Below are 22,258 nucleotides of genomic sequence, written 5' to 3'. Positions count from 1 at the left end.
CTCTAACTTCAAACACTAATGTAGTATCATACCTAGTGTTTTTCTAATTTACAACTAACATATCTTAACCTAACAATGCAATTGAAATGTATTTCAAGCAAATCAATAGCATGTAGCATTTTCAGATACTGTTTGTTGGTTAGTTAGTATTCTACAAAGCTTTAGTGAAGGTGGTGAAACTCAGAAACACTGACCCATGTATCAGATTTAACCAACATTTCCAGTCTGTCAGTGTTTTTGTGTGCAACTAAGTTACTGAAATGTGACCATCCATATGCTGGACCAGTCTAAGGGCTAAGCAAGATTACATGTGAAAGGACAGGGTTATAAAGTAACATGTAGATGTGCCTGTAGTAAAGCACCTCGCTTTAACTAAAACATTTCTACACCTTCAAAACAAAGGTGAAGCGCTGTCTACTCTTCTATTGACTCGTGTCTGACATGAAAGCCAGTGTACTTTATATACCTGTTCAGCTGACTCCATTAAAGGCACCACCCTCTTGGTATATAGACCAGCACACAGTATCATATTCAACTCTTTTCAGAAATGAGTTCCTGTAAATGAAAGCATTACATGTTTAAATGCTGATCACGCACAGGAGCTGCTCGACTGGATGCACTGAACACGAATGCCTTGTTTCAATCTGCCACTGGGAGCGAGTCAAACCCATTTGAAACTGATCCTGTTTGTCTGGCCCAGCTGTTCAGAGGGATGATGTTACTGTGCTGTATCAACACCCAGTGCTAAGGACTGAAGAAATGGAAACACTTGGTCAAACGGGGGGACTGTTACAGAATTATGCTAGTAAAACATTGATTGACCGAACTTCAATTATCCAAACACCTCTCTTACTCAGACAGCCCTCTTGCTAACCTGTCTTGTGTGTAGTTCTTCTGCTCTGTTGTCTATTCAGCCCTCAGTCTCTAGAGTGCCGTCCTCCCAGTTGGTAGCATGTACAGTTGTAATCTGTATCACAAAAATACTGGAGGCAGGTGAATTAATCTAAATGTGGCAACTATACAAAACATGATATACATATGATTTGACCTTTGTGTAACGTCAGGTTGACGATTGTGGACTGCAAATGGAAACAGCAGCAGCCCAGTTAGATATTGAAACAGATGAGACTGAGTTTTATAAAAAGTGGTTTCACAGTGCAGATGGAAACAGGGGGGGCACACTCTCAAAACTTTGTTTCATTTACACTACACCAATTACAATTATAAAACAAATAAGAAACATGTTGAGATAACGTTACATGCCCTACAAATTAAATGTCCACTGCTCATTTTATTTAAAAAAATGGTTTTGGTGCACTGTTGATTTCTGAAGAAAAGTATACTGATTAAAAAATGAGTAAGACAAAAAAGATTTGATAATTTAGCTTGTTACAGCATTCAATGGTGATTTAAAGGTGTGCCAAGAGCAACATCCATTTTATTGCTACAAAGTACACATTATTGTTTGTTTATTTAACAGGTACCTTTATCCAAAGCGACTTAGAGAGTCTAGGGTGTGTGAATGCATCAGCTGCAGTCACAACGTCTCATCTGAAAGACGGAGCACAAGGAGGTTAAGTGACCTGCTCCTGGTTACAAACCCTTTTCTTAACCCACTGGACCACACAGCCTCCTATTTGGGCCCTAGCTGTGCTGGTAGTTGCATATAGTCGTATATGGTTAGTCATTTGAGGGGACTAACTTTTTTTCAGCAGTCAACACTTCAGTTCCTAAGTGTATATGAGGTAGGTGTAAAAGTAAGTGATGCATGTCTAATAAATTGAAACAGCATTTGCTCTTTCTAAAGGGTGACCAACTTTTTAATACCGTAATTAAATAACAAAAATAACTTCACCACTTCCTGTAATATAAATGATGTAGTGCCTACAGAAAACGAAGGTACTAAACAGCAAGTTTAGTATATATTAAAGATTGCTGGACACACCTAATGGTTGTAAAGACACGTCACAGCCATGCTGGTTTCTCCTGAACCGGTTATGTGCTCACAGTATGTACAAACTCTACAGAGTAGAATAGGACCAGCCTACTGTATGTGGTGGACATTGCTATAGTTACAATAGGATATTTTGAACACTGAACCCTGTTATATACAGTATTGGACTGAATTAGAACAGTGGCTGTAGTGTAATTTACCCTGACTAAGCTGTTTAAAATACTGGAAAAGGAAAACAGATATCGGCTATACTGCTCATGCGAGAGTCTTTTCTGAAATTAAAATGAGGGTTAGTTGGAAATTTAATTAAGATACAGGACCGAAACACCACATTATTATTATTTTTTTTCTTAAATATGACATTTGTTGTCTTATGTATGAAGTAAATTAATGTTTACTTTATTTTTATCTTCAGGAGCTTGATAGTACCGTTGAATGTTTTTTTCCCCCCTTTATTTAACAAATGGCTGTATGTGAATATTTAATTAAATGTGTTTTTAGCAACAAAGAAAATTATATATATATAATAAAAAAAAGACACGTTTAGTTATAATTTTATATTTGTGTGTGGTTGAAATCACTGATTGACAAATGCTTAATTTTTGCTTCAAAAATGTATTTTCTACCATACCTCACTGCAGTAACGTTGCAGGACATACAGAAGAGCTTACCTCCATCGCTGTATAAAACTCCTACTGGATACTGCTTTACAAGATCTGCTGCAGACACATTTTGAGCCTTTTTAGAGACATTTATTTATTTATTTATTTATTATAAATTTAGTCATCGGCAATGGTTTTTACCCCTGGTTTTCTCTCCAATTGGGAATGCCAATTATTTTTATCCCGGTTCACCGCATACTCCCGCGCCGACTCGGGAAACGGCGGCAGACACACGTGTCCTCCGAAACGTCTCCTGCCAAGCCAGCTTTTTTCGTGCTGCAGGTCCACAGCAAAGCCACCGGACCCATAGTGCCGGAGGACAACACAGATCCGAGTGGCTTCTACAGCAGACCCAGGCACCCTATCGGCCACAGGAGACGCTAATACGCGGTGAACCAAGGATTACCCTGCCGACCTGAACCCTCCCCACCGGGGTGGCGCTTGGCCAATTGTGCGCTACCCCTGGGAACTCACGGCCATGATCGGCGATGGCATAACCTGGACTCGAACCCGTGATGCCCAGGCTATAGGGCGCATCCTGCACTCCATGTGGAGACGCCTTTACTGGATGCGCCACTCGGGAGCCCGATTGTCTTGTTTAGTGTGTAGTATTTAAATTTCTCGCCTAGATTGCATAGTCACATGACAATCACTGCACAGCACTATGTGTATGGCGAACAGTACATGCAGGCACACAGCAGAGGTGTACAGTTTAGTTAATGTGATTTATTTTTGTAGGAAATGCAAATGATTATGATCAAATTAATTTTTATTTCTTAGGAATATTGAAAAAAAATCATGGTATTGGGCTAATTTCACAATTTCCTTGCAGCCCGTGAAATTGCAATTTACACAGGGCCTTACTTATAATCATGGCTCTATTTTCAGTTTTTAATAATTTAACAAATGTATGGATTTAAACTTAGAAATACATTACTTTATATTCTTAATTATATATAATTAGGGCTGTCACTCGATTAAAATTTGATTGATTAATTTATGGGCGTTGGTGGATTAAATCAGTAATCTGTCCACATTTTTAATAAAGGTAACTATCTTAAAGTGACTGTCCTGCATAGTAATACTTCTGAATCGAAAAACAAAAAACAAACCAAAAAAAAACAAAAAACAGTCCAATGGGAATTTTAAAATAGTACTATTATTTTAGTAAATGCAACAAATGTTCACAGAACAACCGTTCATTCGGGCCACTGTCAGCACATACCTGAAAACACAAAACAGCTTCCTGTACTTCTCCTTTACTGCATCTAGCAAAACGTGAGATGAAGAAGAGATTAAATCGTTCTGAATCCGGGCTTGTCCAAAAGTTTTGAGTGTTACAGCGGCTTGCGAGTGACTTTGGGAATGCTCGTGTTTTTGCGCTGGCTTCGATAGGCATCCTGGATTGCTGTAGCCAGTGCTATTCCACGTCGCCTTTTCTGTACTGAACAAAAGATAGTTCCAGCTATATTATTTTTTTTAATTGACAGCTACCGGTAAGCCACAGATACCTTTAACCACCCAGCTGCTTATCCCATGATTTCCACGTGAAGCACGAGTCCAAATCTCACTCCTGTGAGAACAGCGTGCAGGTGCTTCTCTGTGCATCTGCAAAGTTTCTAACGTCTTGTTGACGTGCTACACTAAATCAAGTAGCAGAATATATACTGCAGTTTTGATTTTCACTGACAGGTGTCCCTGAGAAGTGCTTGACAGACCGGCCCATCCTTAGATAAGCACAGCTGGGAATAAGAAATGGATGTTTGCTACAAAGAATGAGAGGAGGGTATTTATTTCTTTGTTGGAGTTGTAAGGAAACCTTGTCAGGATTGGTACTGGTCAAAACAACCCATTCATTCTGCTGATGAAGTAACCTTCACTTCACAGATAATGCATACAACAGCGATACACAGCCGTACCTGAAACTGTGGAAGATACAGTATATGACATGATTGAAAATATGCAACAAGTTTTCTGATGTATATGTGCTACATAAAGATGTTCGCATTGATGAGAGTTGAAGGGTGTCTGCTTTGAAATCTATCACACAAAAAGTAATTTCTAAAAAGTGATATGCCTGCACAATGATGTTTTGCTGCACTTATAATGCTGCAATCCTAAAAAAAAAAATGTATACTTATATAATGCTGCCATTGGAAAAATAATTATGTTTTCATTTATATTGTTATAATGTTACAATTGCAAACATATTTAATTTCTATTGAAATCTCAATTTTTTTCTGAGAAAGTTTCTGAAAAATTATTTTTATTTGTAAAAAGTAATTCGAAATATACTTTGATGTTCTTAATATAATTCTCAATAACGCTCTATAATAAGCAATATTGTGCAAAATTCAGCTATTGTTACACCACCTTTGCTCACTCATGATTGGACAGCTGCATAACAAGGGGCAGATCTTTGACTCTCCCATTGGTTAAACTTACTCAATACCTTTAACTGTTTATGCCCCTCCCCCTCCACTCACTTATGATTGGACTGCCATAGAGAAAATGCAGTTCTATTGGTTGATTTTATTTAATTAAAAAAAAAAAAATTAATTCTGCACGATTAAATTGTAAATAAAATTAATCTGCGATCAACTCTAGTAATCAGTCCCCTTAATCTGTTAATCGGAGCAGCCCTACTTTAAATGCACTGTTAAAAGTCAACGATTATGTCCTGGATTTCCACCCGTCCCCAATGTAGTCATGCCCAGTAGTAGCAGTTTACTGAGCTGCAGAATCTCAGGACAGATCGTACCAATTGAAATATTATATTATGATTTATTGTGAAGGCTGGTATTGCTTTGAGGCGAATATCCTGTTAATGCTAGATCAATTCAAACATAACACTGACATGGTCGATTCGCACAGGACGCCCGAGTTTGAAATGTTACAGAAGGTCCCAATGTCCTGTAAAAATGATCTAGCATAGAAAGAATTGGATGGTTTGAACAGGACTAAATTTCACCGATGTTGGTAGCAATTCAGAAACTTCATGTTTATGGGGTGATTTTTAGTCCTGTGCAAATCAGGCTTAAGAAAATAAGTTTATGCAGAATGCCAGGGAAAGCTTTGTAAAATTAGGTCACATTTTTATGTAGGATACCCACTATCGAATTTAACAGGGTTTTTATACTACAGAAACCACAATATCATCTGGGGTAACCGGTCAAAATAAAAACACCGCAGGTGTTGCTTTACACTGAAAATAGGAAGTCGACTTCTCAAAAAGTTTACGATAAATAAAAGTAAAATGACAGTCCTATAAGTGCCCTTCAAAGTGCTGCTTAAAGAAACCTTATTTGGTCCTTTTTGCACATACACACAGAGGGGTTTTAGGTGCCTGCGTTCATGATTGACTAGAATAATCCAGTCGACAGGCAAGAAAGATTTTAAGAGTTCCAAACCCTATTTAGTTTATCAAAACAGGCTTTAATTACCTAAAGTGCGAGCTCAAGTTTTGTGAAGATGACAAATGAGTAAACTGTTTGTTTTGGCTGTGACATTAAAGAAGCTTGACAGAAGCGCACTTGTTTTACTAGCATCTCATTCAGAGGTTGGGTAGCTACTAATTCAAACCCATCTGTTCAGACTGGGAGCACAGTGGAGCCTTTCTGTGGCTTTGAATATGCTTAATAGACTTCATATTTGTGTCAGCATGTAGCAAGCATTTGCGTTTTCAATAGAATAAGGTGTACAGCATTTACAGCAATACTCCCTTACTGTCAAATAAAGGCAAGCCAGTACTGACCTGGGAGAACTGTCTTATATGTGTTATATACATCTAGAGATCCACTTCTCTTATTAACGAAACATGCTAAGGACGCTCGAGTCCTAAGAGTATCTGAATATACAGGTAATTTTTACCCCCCGACTCTGGTTGTCTTTTTACTTCTGTCTTATTAAATATAGGGGACAGGTGTATGTACTGTGCATCACACATCACAGTTCTGCATGTATGTTGAGACCCTCTTGTCCAGCTGTAATTAAACTTGCAAAGGACCTTCTCCAGCAGAAGCTATATGACTGGTTTCATTAATCTTGGTCTACCTAACATCCACAGTCATCACGTTTTCATACACTGATGTGTATTTTAAAAGCTGCATCTGAGGCGGTGCAGGAGTGTGTTAATCTGTGGATCCTCTCATACAAGTAGTGCAGTTACAAAGGCCAGTTTTGGGCTGCTTATTCTTGATCTGGAATGGTGGTTGAATTTTTTGGTTGAAGGGATTTCTATCCAGATACTGTCTTGGTCAAAGGGGAAACTCACACATCAGCCTATTTTTGCAAATTAAAACGAATCAAAATAACAAGTGTTTTTAAAAAATACAACAAGGCAGTCAATGGCAAGGCAGCCTTTTAAATTAGAGGGTGGTGTCAGTTTTATTCTGGTATAAAGTGCTACGTTGGGTTTATGAGAATAATATAGGGCAGTCAATTCCAGACAGTTGTATAATCCGTATTACAGACTGCCGAGTATCTTTCAGGCAGTCTGAGCACATGTTTGAAATGCTGCATGCCAGCCTTGTTCCATTCACTTCTGCTGATGCTGCATTCTACACAGACATTCGCTGTCCTATAACTAACACTATACATAATCTTTCTAAAAGACATCTATAATAAACAGACATCTATAGACAAATAGACATTTTTTAGAAAGCTCATATATATATATATATATATATATATATATATATATATATATATATATATATATATATATATATATATATATACACATAATGCCTTGCAAAAGTATTCAGACCCCTGACCAATTCTTTCATATTACTGAATTACAAATGGTACATTGAAATTTCGTTCTGTCTGATATTTTATTTTAAAACACTGAAACTCAAAATCAGTTATTGTAAGGTGACATTGGTTTTATGTTGGGAAATATTTTTAAGAAAAATAAAAAATGTACCATTTGTAATTCAGTAACATGAGAGAATTGGTTAGGGGTCTGAATACTTTTGCAAGGCACTGTATGTATGTATATATATATATATATATATATATATATATATATATATATATATATATAAATTTATTTCTTAGCAGACACCCTTATCCAGGGCGACTTACAATTGTTACAAGATATCATATTATTTTTTTACACATTATTCATTATTTTTACATACAATTACCCATTTATACAGTTGGGTTTTTACTGGAGCAATCTGGGTAAAGTACCTTGCTCAAGGGTACAGCAGCAGTGTCCCCCACCTGGGATTGAACACACAACCCTCCGGTCAAGAGTCCAGAGCTATGCTGTGCTATGGAGGGTAGAAGCAACCCAGAAAATCAGCACATTTGTCCGTTCCCGGATTGTACCTTGTGCATATATTAATTCTAATAAAAACCCTTCATTCCAAGTGGAAGACCCAGTCTGTGGAGAGCTGGATAACACTGTCCCAGGGAGCCTGGCTTGGGGTATGTGCTATAACAACACTGGCCAGGATAACACTGCCCCAGGGAGCCTGGCTTGGGGTCTGTGCTATAAGAACACTGGCCAGGATAACACTGTCCCAGGGAGTCTGGCTTGGGGTCTGTGCTATAAGAACAGTGGCCAGGATAACACTGCCCCAGGGAGCCTGGCTTGGGGTCTGTGCTATAAGAACAGTGGCCAGGATAACACTGTCCCAGGGAGCCTGGCTTGGGGTCTGTGCTATAAGAACAGTGGCCAGGATAACACTGTCCCAGGGAGCCTGGCTTGGGGTCTGTGCTATAAGAACACCGGCCAGGATAACACTGTCCCAGGGAGTCTGGCTTGGGGTCTGTGCTATAAGAACACTGGCCAGGATAACACTGTCCCAGGGAGCCTGGCTTGGGGTCTGTGCTATAAGAACAGTGGCCAGGATAACACTGTCCCAGGGAGTCTGGCTTGGGGTCTGTGCTATAAGAACAGTGGCCAGGATAACACTGCCCCAGGGAGCCTGGCTTGTGGTCTGTGCTATAAGAACACCGGCCAGGATAACACTGTCCCAGGGAGTCTGGCTTGGGGTCTGTGCTATAAGAACACTGGCCAGGATAACACTGCCCCAGGGAGCCTGGCTTGGGGTCTGTGCTATAACAACACTGGCCAGGATAACACTGTCCCAGGGAGTCTGGCTTGGGGTCTGTGCTATAAGAACAGTGGCCAGGATAACACTGTCCCAGGGAGCCTGGCTTGGGGTCTGTGCTATAAGAACACCGGCCAGGATAACACTGCCCCAGGGAGCCTGGCTTGGGGTCTGTGCTATAACAACACTGGCCAGGATAACACTGCCCCAGGGAGCCTGGCTTGGGGTCTGTGCTATAAGAACACTGGCCAGGATAACACTGTCCCAGGGAGCCTGGCTTGGGGTCTGTGCTATAAGAACACCGGCCAGGATAACACTGCCCCAGGGAGCCTGGCTTGGGGTCTGTGCTATAACAACACTGGCCAGGATAACACTGCCCCAGGGAGCCTGGCTTGGGGTCTGTGCTATAAGAACACTGGCCAGGATAACACTGTCCCAGGGAGCCTGGCTTGGGGTCTGTGCTATAAGAACACTGGCCAGGATAACACTGCCCCAGGGAGCCTGGCTTGGGGTCTGTGCTATAACAACACTGGCCAGGATAACACTGCCCCAGGGAGCCTGGCTTGGGGTCTGTGCTATAACAACACTGGCCAGGATAACACTGCCCCAGGGAGCCTGGCTTGGGGTCTGTGCTATAAGAACACTGGCCAGGATAACACTGCCCCAGGGAGCCTGGCTTGGGGTCTGTGCTATAACAACACTGGCCAGGATAACACTGCCCCAGGGAGCCTGGCTTGGGGTCTGTGCTATAACAACACTGGCCAGGATAACACTGCCCCAGGGAGCCTGGCTTGGGGTCTGTGCTATAACAACACTGGCCAGGATAACACTGCCCCAGGGAGCCTGGCTTGGGGTCTGTGCTATAAGAACACTGGCCAGGATAACACTGCCCCAGGGAGCCTGGCTTGGGGTCTGTGCTATAACAACACTGGCCAGGATAACACTGCCCCAGGGAGCCTGGCTTGGGGTATGTGCTATAAGAACACTGGCCAGGATAACACTGCCCCAGGGAGCCTGGCTTGGGGTCTGTGCTATAAGAACACTGGCCAGGATAACACTGCCCCAGGGAGCCTGGCTTGGGGTATGTGCTATATGAACACTGGCCAAGGTCCAGCCTAGCATTTTAAGCAGCATACTAAACCTCCCTGATTGATTGGCAGGGCCACCAAGGGTGGAACTAACTGAACGCACCAAATCTCCAAGGTGAAAACTGTTCTGAAAGAACCGTCGCTCGAGGATTATGGTCTTCCTTCAAGGCAATAGGGGTTACATTTCTGCTGTAGGTTGTGCAGAATAACCCATTACATACTTTATTGTTCAGGGTACAATCAACACTGCAAAGGCAGACAGATTTGCTATACTAGTATGACAGAATACATGTGTGGTGGAGGGGGGGGGGGTTATGTGCTGAACAAATAAATAAGGCATGATTATTTACAAGTGTGCTACTGTGCATCAAAGGTGTATCCAATTGTTTATTTAACCTACTATTTACATGGTGTGTTGATTACAAGGGCTGGAGTCAGATTAATCAGGACGTGTAAACAATAGACATTATATGCAACATATTCAGTTAATTACCCACAATCCATCTAATAATTGGATTTCCAAATAACCAGACAGCTACTAAAACATGAATTATAATGTGCTAATGTATCTATCATGCGTTGGACGTTAATTTAGTTTTTGAAGGTTACAAATGTTCCTAACTTGCAGACTTCCTAGAAACACCCGATCAAGAATTACACAGTAACTTGTTTCCAGTAGTGCCTTCATCACTGTAATAACAAACTTTGTGGCAGAGATGGCAATACCTAAACATTTTTCAGTACAAAAATGGTGATGAAAACAACACACTTCCTGCACACAGGACTACTTTTCATGAACACACTGCATGGGAAAGAGTCTAAAGAGTTCCCCAAAAAAAAAAAAACATTTACCAAATTCAAAATTGTGCAGTTTCATATGCCCTCTGTCCTATGCTTGACAGATTGCTCAAAATTCAACTAAACTCAAAAGTAGTGCTTTAGGACTACTGATACATTTATTCCTTCTTCCTAATGAAAGACTAACACCACGAGATTGAGTTCTTCAACAGTAGCTACATGTAAACTACTGATCAGTCATCATGAAGTACAGGTTTTTGCAATGTTCCTTCCACTTTTCATCTCCAGAAGATTTACATGTCAGAACAAAGGCCGCCACATTTAAAGCTGCATAAATATGTAGTATACTAACATAAAACGCTAAAACCTGCTATTTTGTTGCATTTCAAAAAAAAAAAAAAAAACACACACAAAAGGGTACAGTCTTTCAAGTCTACTCTGTGTGACCTAGGGAGGCCCAGGTCACACTAAAAATTCACCTGTGCAGCTTTCTGCTGAACTGGGTTCTGACAGGGCTATGAAAAGGAGGAATTTCCATCTGGTTTCCCCAGAAAACCTACAAGCAACTATAAATAACAAAATACAGACTCCAAAAGAACATACACTTAGAAAAACCATTCATATATCTACTAAGCTTATCCCACTTTGGTCTTTCAAGAACAAATTGCAATGTGTACGACTAGAGACGACGTCTGTCAGGGTAGGCTACACTTCTACGCAAAGTCTAAATCTGGGTCTCTGACCTTTCTCTTTCATTTCCAAATTCACCTGTAAGTTCAGCGACAGAAGTGTCGGCCCCTGTCTAGCAGAAAACTCTTTAGCGAGACTGAAAGCATGTGTGCAATTAATTTCACATTCAAATATTCTTTGGTATGTTTGTGTACAAAATACAATTCCTAGAACATGTTTATCAAACAAATAATGTTTATTAGCAACTAAAAACATTCACTTTGTTTTCTTTTACTCACTGCAGTACGAGGAACAAATCACAGACATTCATTTTGGGGATAACACAGAGCATGTTGTAGATTTATTTTCACAAGTTCTTACAGTTTCTATATACCTCAGTACTATTACCTCAGTACCTGGTTTAGGAATATTTTCCATAAAAAGATAAAAGCATAACACACCTAGGCATTATTTAAAATTTTGCAGCAGCATTTAAAAATCGAGGAACACAGGCCAGCACCTGCTGTCTTCAAGTATTACAACATCTGCAGTGAAACCATTGGAAACAGCCAGGATCTTCTACTTTCTTCCATAGGAAGGTCAAACTGTTTTTTGTGTTTAATTTTTTTTTTAAAATGGCGCGCGCTAAATTAAAATATACCTAATTAAAAGTTGTGGGAGTGGCTTTCATCATAACAATAATTAAAAACAATTACCTACCATTTTTCATCAACTAAAAGAGCGCTCTACAGAAGTCAGTTGTACACCATTGTGTGAAAGATGAAGAAATTGTTAACTTTGTGTCAGACAAACGTGAATTACTCAAAAGGTCCAGTCAGCCATTTACCTATTACAGAGAATTGACAACTTTACAAAAGTATCTTTTACCTACTGAGTGATGATTGTCCCCTCAGTTTCTGTTTTCTCTACCACTGGCTGTTTGTCTACTCCGGTTTCTGGCTCATTCTTCTTCTCACTGTCTACATCCTCAGGAGAAGCCTCTTGCTCTGCTAGTTCAGGATGGTTCTGGTCTTGCTCAATGTCCATTTCATCACCATTTACCTGTGGTGGCTTGTCCCGCTTTTGGCTTTCAGCTGCACCTTCGAAAAACTTAAACGCTTGTGGCGGAGCAGGAGGGGCAGTCCAGGGCTCACGGTCTCGTTCACGGGCAAAACGGCTCCCGTTCATTTCCCTTCGGAAATCCAAATCTCTATCGTCCCGATCCCTCTGCCTTTCCCAGTGACGACGACGGTCATCAAAATCACGGTGAACGTCTGGTTCGAAACCCCGGTTCCACGTCGGCCCACCACGCCCATCAAAGCGGAAGTTTCCAGGGCCTGGACGATCATCATTTAAACCTTTTGGACCTGCAAAGGGCATCCCCCGGTGCTCACGTTCATCAAAGTCTCCTTGTGGGGGACCCCACCGGCTCTCTGGCCTAAAGCCACTTACAGACTGCCTTCTACCAAGGTTCTCTCTTCCTGCCCCTGGCGGCCCCCTGAACCCATCCCTTCCGTCTAACGGGGGAGGTCTATTTACGTTGTCACTCGGCTCGACTGGGGGTCTTAAAAGGCTCTCGCGTTTCTCCATGGGGGGAAATCGATAATCTTGATCACATTCCTGTTGGATGCTGTCATTCCCAGCTGGCATCCCCTCATCAGGCTTGCCTACACTGTTGTCAGCCTGGTTCCCAAGTCTCTCAAAAGGTCTTTCAGACCTGGTGAAATGGTCAAGCGGTGGGAATGGCCCGCGAAGTCTAGCCTGCAGGGAAGGGTCAAGCATTGATGTGGGAGGCATGTTTGGTTGAGGAGGCATTCCAGGCTGCATCAACATAGAAAAACGTGCCCCAGGTGAGGGGGGTAGCATTCCTGGGCGGATGTCCAAGGGCAATAATCCAGGCATCCTTTGGCCATGAATATCTGGATGGTGCAATGACGTTGCAGACGGGTGCATTCCCAGGAGGCCAACTGAGCTCCGAGCATCACTTAGGATTCCTGAAAAAAACAAAATGTAATGGTTAGATTTTGGTATACACGATTTCATTACCTCATTTAATGGCATTTTTCATTTTATTTATTTATTTATATAGCGCCTTTCATAACATGGTATGTCAAAGTGCTTTACAGACAGTATGTATCATGATCAAGAATCAAGACAGAACAGTATAATCACACAATTAACAAAATACAATGAGATTAATAATAACAATACATAGCAAATATCTAGATAGGACAAAAATAAAATAATAAGAATAACAAATAAAATACAAAGTTAGTAGATAAAAATAGATAACAGAAACTTTATATCTAGATTAGGTTAAAAAAAGCTGATCTATAAAATCTTGATTTAAAAATGCTGACCGAAGCAGCATCTCTAACAGAGGAAGGCAAAGAGTTCCACAGCTTGGGAGCATTAAAACAAAACGCACTCCTCCTCCTCTCCTTTTCAATTTTACTACTGGGAGGCACAGAAGTCCAACGTTAGCCGACCTTAAAGTGTGCAGAGGTTTATACGAGGACAGAATCTCTCTTAGATTTTAAAATCAATTCTAAAATGTATTGGAAGCCAGTGCAATGAGGCCAACACAGGAGTTATGAGCCCGTATTTTCGTTCTAGTCAGAACCCTAGCATGTTAAGTGAAAAAGATGGAATGCAACAAAAAACACAAACTTAAAATAGTATAAAAAAGGTAAATTGAGACCTTATATAATTTGAATCCATGTGCTGACTTTAAACCTTTAAGATCTACTTGCTATTTAAAAACCAACTTTAAATATGTAGGTTTTCAGATCATAGTCAGTCATTCTTAATTGGCTAGTTTCAGGGTACCACATTAAGTTTAACTTTAGCTCCATGCTTTGTGCATGGTCCCTTACCTTGTGCAGTTTTATTATCAGTCCGATTCTCTGCAACCTGTGACCCTTTGTCATCCAATTCTCTGTGGCCGACTTGCTGAGTTTGATTATAGTCACCGCACCCTGGGATGGCGTGGGAAATGAATGTTCCAGGAACAGTGTTAACTGATGATGGCACAAGGCTGCCCAAGGCAGGATCCTTTGCATTTTCTTGAGCAGTGGAAACTGAAGGCTGAACCAAAGCTGCAAAAAAAAAAAAAAAAAATGCTTACAATTTCTTATTTTTTGCAGCCATCAAACAATAAAACAATAAGACATGCATGTAGGGCTAGGACTAGTTTTTTTTTTTTTTTTTTTTCATACTATCGATGCATCGTTTTCATACAGACCTGATGCATTGATCCGTTTTTTCATAATGCAACATGTATTATTATTATTATTTATTTCTTAGCAGACGACCTTATCCAGGGCAACTTACAATTGTTACAAGATATCACATTATTTTTACATACAATTACCCATTTATACAGTTGGGTGTTTACCGGAGCAATCTAGGTAAAATACCTTGCTCAAGGGTACAACAGCAGTGTCCCCCACTGGGGATTGAACCCACAACCCTCCGGTCAAGAGTCCAGCGCCCTAACCACTACTCCACATAAGTAAATATATTTTCTTGAAGTAAATGTTTCTCCAGTTGAACTTAAAGCATTATTTTAAATAAAATTAAATTGACAATTAAACTAGCAAAATCCAATCCTGAAATGCAGCCTACCTCTAATCTCTTCTCTAGGTTTTTTTTTTTTTTGTCACACTTACTCTGATAACGTACATACTGCGTAGTGCGCGGGTAGGGTTTTTTTTTTTTGTTTAAATTATTATTATTATTATTATTTAGAGGAACCAAAGGAAAGGCAAGGAATAAAAGCGTAGATTTACATTTTGCCGGTCCTAATAAAAAACAGTCCTATTAATGAACTGATACATGCATTTTTTCAACCATCGATGGTTATTCCAATGATTTGATGCATCGATGCATTGTCCAAGCCCTACATGCATGGTATATTTGGTAATGTTCCACATTAAAAAGATTTTTCTAAAATTACTTTAAAAGTAATTTATTTTAGTTTTCCTAAACAACTCATGTTGGGTACATCTGGCCAAAATGAGCTCCAATACACTACTTACCCCAGACAAAGTGTACCCAAAAGGCATTACTTTAACAAGAGTACCAGTCCAATGATTCATGCTAATTTCTACAGTATGCATGTCCTTTGTTTATACCTACATGTTGGTATGGCATGGATTCCCGGTCCTATAGTTGATTGAGGAACAGGTGGTGGCATGTAACCTTAAAATAAAATAAAAAGCAATCATAAAACTGAAGGATTTCAACATGTTTCCTCTATACTGAACTGCACTAAAAATAAAGTGGAATAGCTTCCCCCATATTTACATACACATTTAAAAAGCATGTCTGATAGCATGCAAGGGGCCACGTTTCTGACCCAGCTTTAACAGTACAGCACAAAAAATATATTCATGTAAAATTAAACAAAATATTTGTATTAATTGTTTACCAGGCGGTGGCTGAGAGGCATTGAAACCAGCTCTTAAAAACGGAGGTAGGTGGCCAAAGCCTGGAGGAGGCATAGCCATTGTCACTGGATAGGCTGGTGGCATCAAGCTAACAGCAGGGACTCCCTGAGCCACTGGCATCTGAAATGCATGAACATTTAGATACAGGTTAATTTTCAAAAAGGTTTGGACAGGTAGTTTTTTCTTTTTTTTCACTCTTACTAAAAATCCTCAATTTATACTTATCAATGTGAAAAATACATTTCTGGAACCCCCAAGTTAGATCAGTAAGTCTCGATCTCACTCCAAACGCAGGAGTGTTTCAGAAATGTCAGACCACCATCAATTTAAACTGCCCCATGCTTAGTGTAGTTATGTAAACTACTAACCTGTACAGGTAACATGGTGACTGGCTGAGTATAGGCATCTGCCTGTGTAGTAATCATACTACTGGTATCCACAGTAACACTTTGAGTGTGGCTTTCTCTTGCAGAGTCATAGCTCCTCGCTGCCTCCCATTCTAGAAAGACAAACGTTCAGGTGAATTCAACTGAAAGGTAATTTCATAAAATTTCTTCAAGTCCATACATAACATACTATATCCCAGGTGATTTTAAAAGACAGATATGCTGTGGTTGTGAAAAAAAAAAAAAAAATGACACCTGCAGGTACCACATGGTGGGGTAAATATGTGGTTTCCACATCAGACTAGGAGTGCTTGAATGCAATCTCCATAAACCCCAAATGAACTGCATGGCACTCAGCATTCACTTGTATTTATCTGTTTGTAAAGGTCTCCACATACCGGACGCGATGCGCCAAGCGAATGTGTCGTACGACAACCACACCATGACAAAATAAAATAAAACATGTATATGATACAAGATGTTCACACTGCCTGCGCTGCGACGGGCGACACCGAGGCGATGCAGACACGACACAGAAGTGATGCGAGAAAAATAGGATTGGTGTGCAAGTTTGCAATGTTAACGCGCGACAGCTGGGGAACTGACCAATGAAGAATGGCTTCCTTGCACGCCTTGAAGGCTTCAGTAAACAATGGTGAAGAAAAGATTTTCTTGCAGTATCAAAATAACCAGAGATGTACAATAAAGGACACAAAAATGATAGACACGGCAATGAGTGAGCATCTGGGAGTCCATTTCCAGGGACCTGGATGACCGTGTATGATTAGTTTACCTTTACTGAAAGCATTCTGAAGCGCTATTATGTATACATTTTTATTAGCTGTATAACAGGACTAACAATAAAAACAAGAGTGCTATTTTTCCAGGTGATGATGCAATCAGAGTATATTACTTTTTATATATATTCATCATATGTTAAAATTTATTATTATTATTTTCAAAATCTGGTAGCTGGGAAGGTTTCATTTTTACATCTGGAGTTGAAGTGGTTAATAATGTTGGTACTTTTCTAGCTTTTGTTATCATCTCTGGATGCTTTACATTGATCTGCGTGTGATTAAATACATAACTACATAACCTTTACTGTAAAACCAAAAAACCTAAAACACGAAATTTGCCATGACATCGCCACTTGTGTGAAAGGTAGTGTCGCAGCGAAAATACAATTTTATCGTCAGTCAAATAGACAAATTGCATCGCGTCCTGTGTGTGGAGGCCTTAACACCTTTTCTGAAACAGAATAATGGTACACCATTAAAAAATATAAAGAAAATTCTTTTTTTTTTACCAAGTTGTCACAATTGGAATTACAATAGATATGTACAAATGTAGGTATCACTCATGTATGCCTCCACCATAATGAAGCTCTCACCACCGTTTACAGTCTCTTGATCAATCATTCCTCCTTCAGCAAAGCCATCGAGATCATCCATCTTCACCTTCTCCCATGGTATATACGTTACACCTAAATCTACATCCCACAACTGTTTGTACTCTTGTTTTACTCCTTTGTTTAGTGCCCATGCAATCTGCAGAAAACAATAAGAATTAAAAAAAAAAAAAAAAGGCAACAGAAGTTTTCACAGAATCGGGACTAAATAGGCAGGCATACTGTAAATTAAAATCTCAAAATGAAGTAACAAATACACTCCTGTAATGAACAAGGTTCATACACACACTAATATATATATATATATATATATATTATTCACACATATACACACACACATTATATATATATATATATATATATATATATATATATATATATATATATATATATATATATATATATATATATATATATTACAGTGCCTTGCGAAAGTATTCGGCCCCCTTGAACTTTGTGACCTTTTGCCACATTTCAGGCTTCAAACATAAAGATATGAAACTGTAATTTTTTGTGAAGAATCAACAACAAGTGGGACACAATCATGAAGTGGAACGAAATTTATTGGATATTTCAAACTTTTTTAACAAATAAAAAACTGAAAAACTGGGCGTGCAAAATTATTCAGCCCCTTTACTTTCAGTGCAGCAAACTCTCTCCAGAAGTTCAGTGAGGATCTCTGAATGATCCAATGTTGACCTAAATGACTAATGATGATAAATAGAATCCACCTGTGTGTAATCAAGTCTCTGTATAAATGCACCTGCACTGTGATAGTCTCAGAGGTCCGTTTAAAGCGCAAAGAGCATCATGAAGAACAAGGAACACACCACGCAGGTCCGAGATACTGTTGTGGAGAAGTTTAAAGCCGGATTTGGATACAAAAAGATTTCCCAAGCTTTAAACATCCCAAGGAGCACTGTGCAAGCGATAATATTGAAATGGAAGGAGTATCAGACCACTGCAAATCTACCAAGACCTGGCCGTCCCTCTAAACTTTCAGCTCATACAAGGAGAAGACTGATCAGAGATGCAGCCAAGAGGCCCATGATCACTCTGGATGAACTGCAGAGATCTACAGCTGAGGTGGGAGACTCTGTCCATAGGACAACAATCAGTCGTATACTGCACAAGTCTGGCCTTTATGGAAGAGTGGCAAGAAGAAAGCCATTTCTTAAAGATATCCATAAAAAGTGTCGTTTATTGTTTGCAACAAGCCACCTGGGAGACACACCAAACATGTGGAAGAAGGTGCTCTGGTCAGATGAAACCAAAATCGAACTTTTTGGCAACAATGCAAAACGTTATGTTTGGCGTAAAAGCAACACAGCTCATCACCCTGAACACACCATCCCCACTGTCAAACATGGTGGTGGCAGCATCATGGTTTGGGCCTGCTTTTCTTCAGCAGGGACAGGGAAGATGGTTAAAATTGATGGGAAGATGGATGGAGCCAAATACAGGACCATTCTGGAAGAAAACCTGATGGAGTCTGCAAAAGACCTGAGACTGGGACGGAGATTTGTCTTCCAACAAGACAATGATCCAAAACATAAAGCAAAATCTACAATGGAATGGTTCACAAATAAACATATCCAGGTGTTAGAATGGCCAAGTCAAAGTCCAGACCTGAATCCAATCGAGAATCTGTGGAAAGAACTGAAAACTGCTGTTCACAAATGCTCTCCATCCAACCTCACTGAGCTCGAGCTGTTTTGCAAGGAGGAATGGGCAAAAATTTCAGTCTCTCGATGTGCAAAACTGATAGAGACATACCCCAAGCGACTTACAGCTGTAATCACAGCAAAAGGTGGCGCTACAAAGTATTAACTTAAGGGGGCTGAATAATTTTGCACGGCCAATTTTTCAGTTTTTTATTTTTTAAAAAAGTTTGAAATATCCAATAAATTTCGTTCCACTTCATGATTGTGTCCCACTTCTTGTTGATTCTTCACAAAAAATTACAGTTTCATATCTTTATGTTTGAAGCCTGAAATGTGGCAAAAGGTCGCAAAGTTCAAGGGGGCCGAATACTTTTGCAAGGCACTGTATATATACACACACACACACACACACACACACACACACACACCTTAATGACTTTAGAGCCAATTTTGCAAGATCCGGTACTGAGTTTCTGCCGGGCACGATACGCATCCTGTCGATGAACCATGCAAATGTATGCACAGCCTCGAGGAGGGATCATCTGTAAAAGTATACAAGAAATATTCTCTTCCGTTAAATCCTATGTAGCAACAGAAAATAATTCATACATTTAAATTCAAGCACATTAAACTGAACTTTGTAAATATCTATATTTCACGTATAGGTTTCAAAATACATCATATGATAGAAAAAAATAAATAAAATGAAACTGTTTAAACTGAAAACTCAGACCATAACTATCTTGAACAAAAATGAAGTTCACTTACATTTATTGATTCAATTTGTCCAAATTCTTCAAACAGGTTCGTAAGATCTTGTTGTGTGGCCTTTTTATCCACTTGCCCCACCCAGAGTGTTGTACTGCACACTGAAAAGAAATGTATTGACACATGAGACCATATGTCATAGAACAGACAAAAAAATGGGGATGCAAAAGATGACTAGTGCATGAATGAATTCCAAAACAAACAGAAGAGCGTTTCACTCCTTTCTCCTTTTTGAGATTTCATTACTGTAATATGGCATTATACATCATTTTTTTCCCCATAAAAAATTATTTAATTCTGAAATGGCAATCAGTCCAGCTCAAAGGAAAATGTCAGATAACATCACTAAAATGGATCAATTGTAATGGTTTTGAAAACACGATTTCATACACACACTATATATATATTATATAATTTTGTATTTCACTTTGAAATTAAGGAGGTACTGCCTTCCTTGCCTCCTCTAAGGAGCATCCACTGATATATATGCAAGCAGCAGGCTGTCCATATACGTTGAATATACAGCCTGAAGGGCCTTATTGCATTTATAATCCAGGTCAAACAGTGGAATTGAAGGAAAAAAAGCATAACAATGATTTTTGTTATTAAATATCCTTACGCCAATAAAGTAGTCCCATTTCTAACTTTGAACTACACACCAAGTTAAGAGTAAATTAATTTTATTGCAAAAGAAAGTACATCTGTATTTTTGATTTTGTGGACATTGCCATTGAAAAGATACACCAGGGGGTGGAGATGAGACGCCACTGAGTTTTTTTTCCCCATCACTGACAGTGCAGACACACTGTTTGAGCAGAACAGACGGGAGGAATAAAAATAAATACAACGACGTCTCGTATTTCAATACTATTTCAAGGTATGTGTCTGAGAGGGGTGGACAATGTGCCAAGTGTCTATTTTTCTGTAATGTTTACAAACCGCTAAAAATAGTCGTGGTTACTAAGTAAAAAAGACAGCAATTTTTTTTTTTTTTTTTTGCCATCTTCCAGTTCATTTAATTGTTCTTCATCCAAATCAGCATGTCTACGTACTATGGAATTTTTTGCAGGTAATTGGTCACTCAGTTTCATAGTTACAGCTGTACATCTTTAACTGTAAAAGCAAGACGGCTACCATCCGATACTGTAAATTCTGTTAGGCAGCGCAGTGATTTAGAATATGTGACAAGGCTCCAACTGCTCGTACCCATACGGACAGCTGGAACCTTGCTTGACCAATCACACTGCTTGTTTCACATGCCACTGCCAGTCCTGGATTACAAAGATAGAAAGACAGACAGATACACAGATAGACAGACAGATAGATAGATATAGCATTATAATATATAATAATGTTCAATAAAACAAAAACTGTCTAAAATTCAAGAAAAAAATGATATTAACCAAAACCCTAGATTCATCATTCCTATATTAACAGCAGTTCTGGCTCCTCTGAGGAGGCGTCTCCGTTACAAACACCTATCTCGATAACCACAGTACTAGCAGTAGCAGATCACGTGATCTGAGCACAGGTTTTAATTGGAGGAGCCCAGCAGAGGAGACATGCCGTTATAAACTCCTATCTCTATAACCACAGTACTAGCAATGACAGGTGATGTAGTCTGGGCCCTGGTTTTAGTTGGAGGAGCAGATCATAGCCTCCCGTCCCCTGCTGAAGCACTACTATTGTTTGCTTGATTATGAGTGAAGTGTTGAATAATGGAAATTACGTAATTTGGTTTCGTATTCAATTTTTTAAAAAATTGACCAGAAAAAAAAAAAAGTATCCAGCACAACGGTAGGCCAAATTAAACTTGACAGGAATTTAATTATGAAGCCAGCATGTTGTTGACATGCATGGATGATGGGAGTTGTAGTTTTTCTCTGCATTTCTGCTGATTGGAAACACCTTTCAACGTGTCCCAGATAAACTACTATTCCCAGAAGACACTCCGTGCCCGTATGCCCATTGCATTGCCACACCAGAAGAGTCAGTTAAGTGAGATACTTTAAGTTTCATATTAGGATACCTCTCCCTTTCTCTGGGAACTAATCTAGTTGCTAGTGTTGTGTTTCTCTATTAGTGTTTGTTGGAAGTTGTATTTGTATTATTCTAGCCCTTCCCCAGCAGGGTTTGTTTATTTTCCCCAGCGCAGGTAAACTCTTTCACCCGGTACAGCATATAATAATTTTGTTGGTCATTTATTTAAGTTTAACAAATTAAGTTTATATAGGATGTGCTTGATTTTTGTCTACCTTTCTCCTGCCATAACAACTTTGTTTTATGTAAAGTATGTTAGTGACATGGTCTTGAAATTGAACGGCCATATCAATGTTGTATAC

The 22,258-nt window shown here is 39.5% G+C and overlaps 1 protein-coding gene across 8 annotated transcripts in view; it reads right to left on the bottom strand.

Annotated features, from left to right (window-relative positions):
- Positions 1-11,473: 11,473 nt before the first annotated feature.
- The window catches only part of LOC117411335 (SR-related and CTD-associated factor 8-like), a 36,779-nt gene continuing 25,994 nt past the window's right edge, over positions 11,474-22,258 (bottom strand). For all 8 annotated transcript variants that reach the window (XM_059025899.1, XM_059025898.1, XM_059025900.1 and 5 more), the window contains 8 exons: positions 19,917-20,017; positions 19,577-19,690; positions 17,467-17,623; positions 16,056-16,186; positions 15,669-15,807; positions 15,377-15,439; positions 14,113-14,334; positions 11,474-13,230 (listed from right to left, as the gene is read on the bottom strand). In XM_059025899.1, coding sequence (XP_058881882.1) covers positions 12,125-13,230; positions 14,113-14,334; positions 15,377-15,439; positions 15,669-15,807; positions 16,056-16,186; positions 17,467-17,623; positions 19,577-19,690; positions 19,917-20,017 — 2,033 coding nt within the window. In that variant the 3' untranslated portion in view covers positions 11,474-12,124. The remainder of the gene's footprint in view (positions 13,231-14,112; positions 14,335-15,376; positions 15,440-15,668; positions 15,808-16,055; positions 16,187-17,466; positions 17,624-19,576; positions 19,691-19,916; positions 20,018-22,258) is intronic.

Source organism: Acipenser ruthenus, chromosome 6 (genome assembly GCF_902713425.1).
Source record: "Acipenser ruthenus chromosome 6, fAciRut3.2 maternal haplotype, whole genome shotgun sequence".
Classification (NCBI taxonomy): Eukaryota; Metazoa; Chordata; class Actinopteri; order Acipenseriformes; family Acipenseridae; genus Acipenser; species Acipenser ruthenus.
This window is presented reverse-complemented; position numbering and strand designations above follow the sequence as displayed.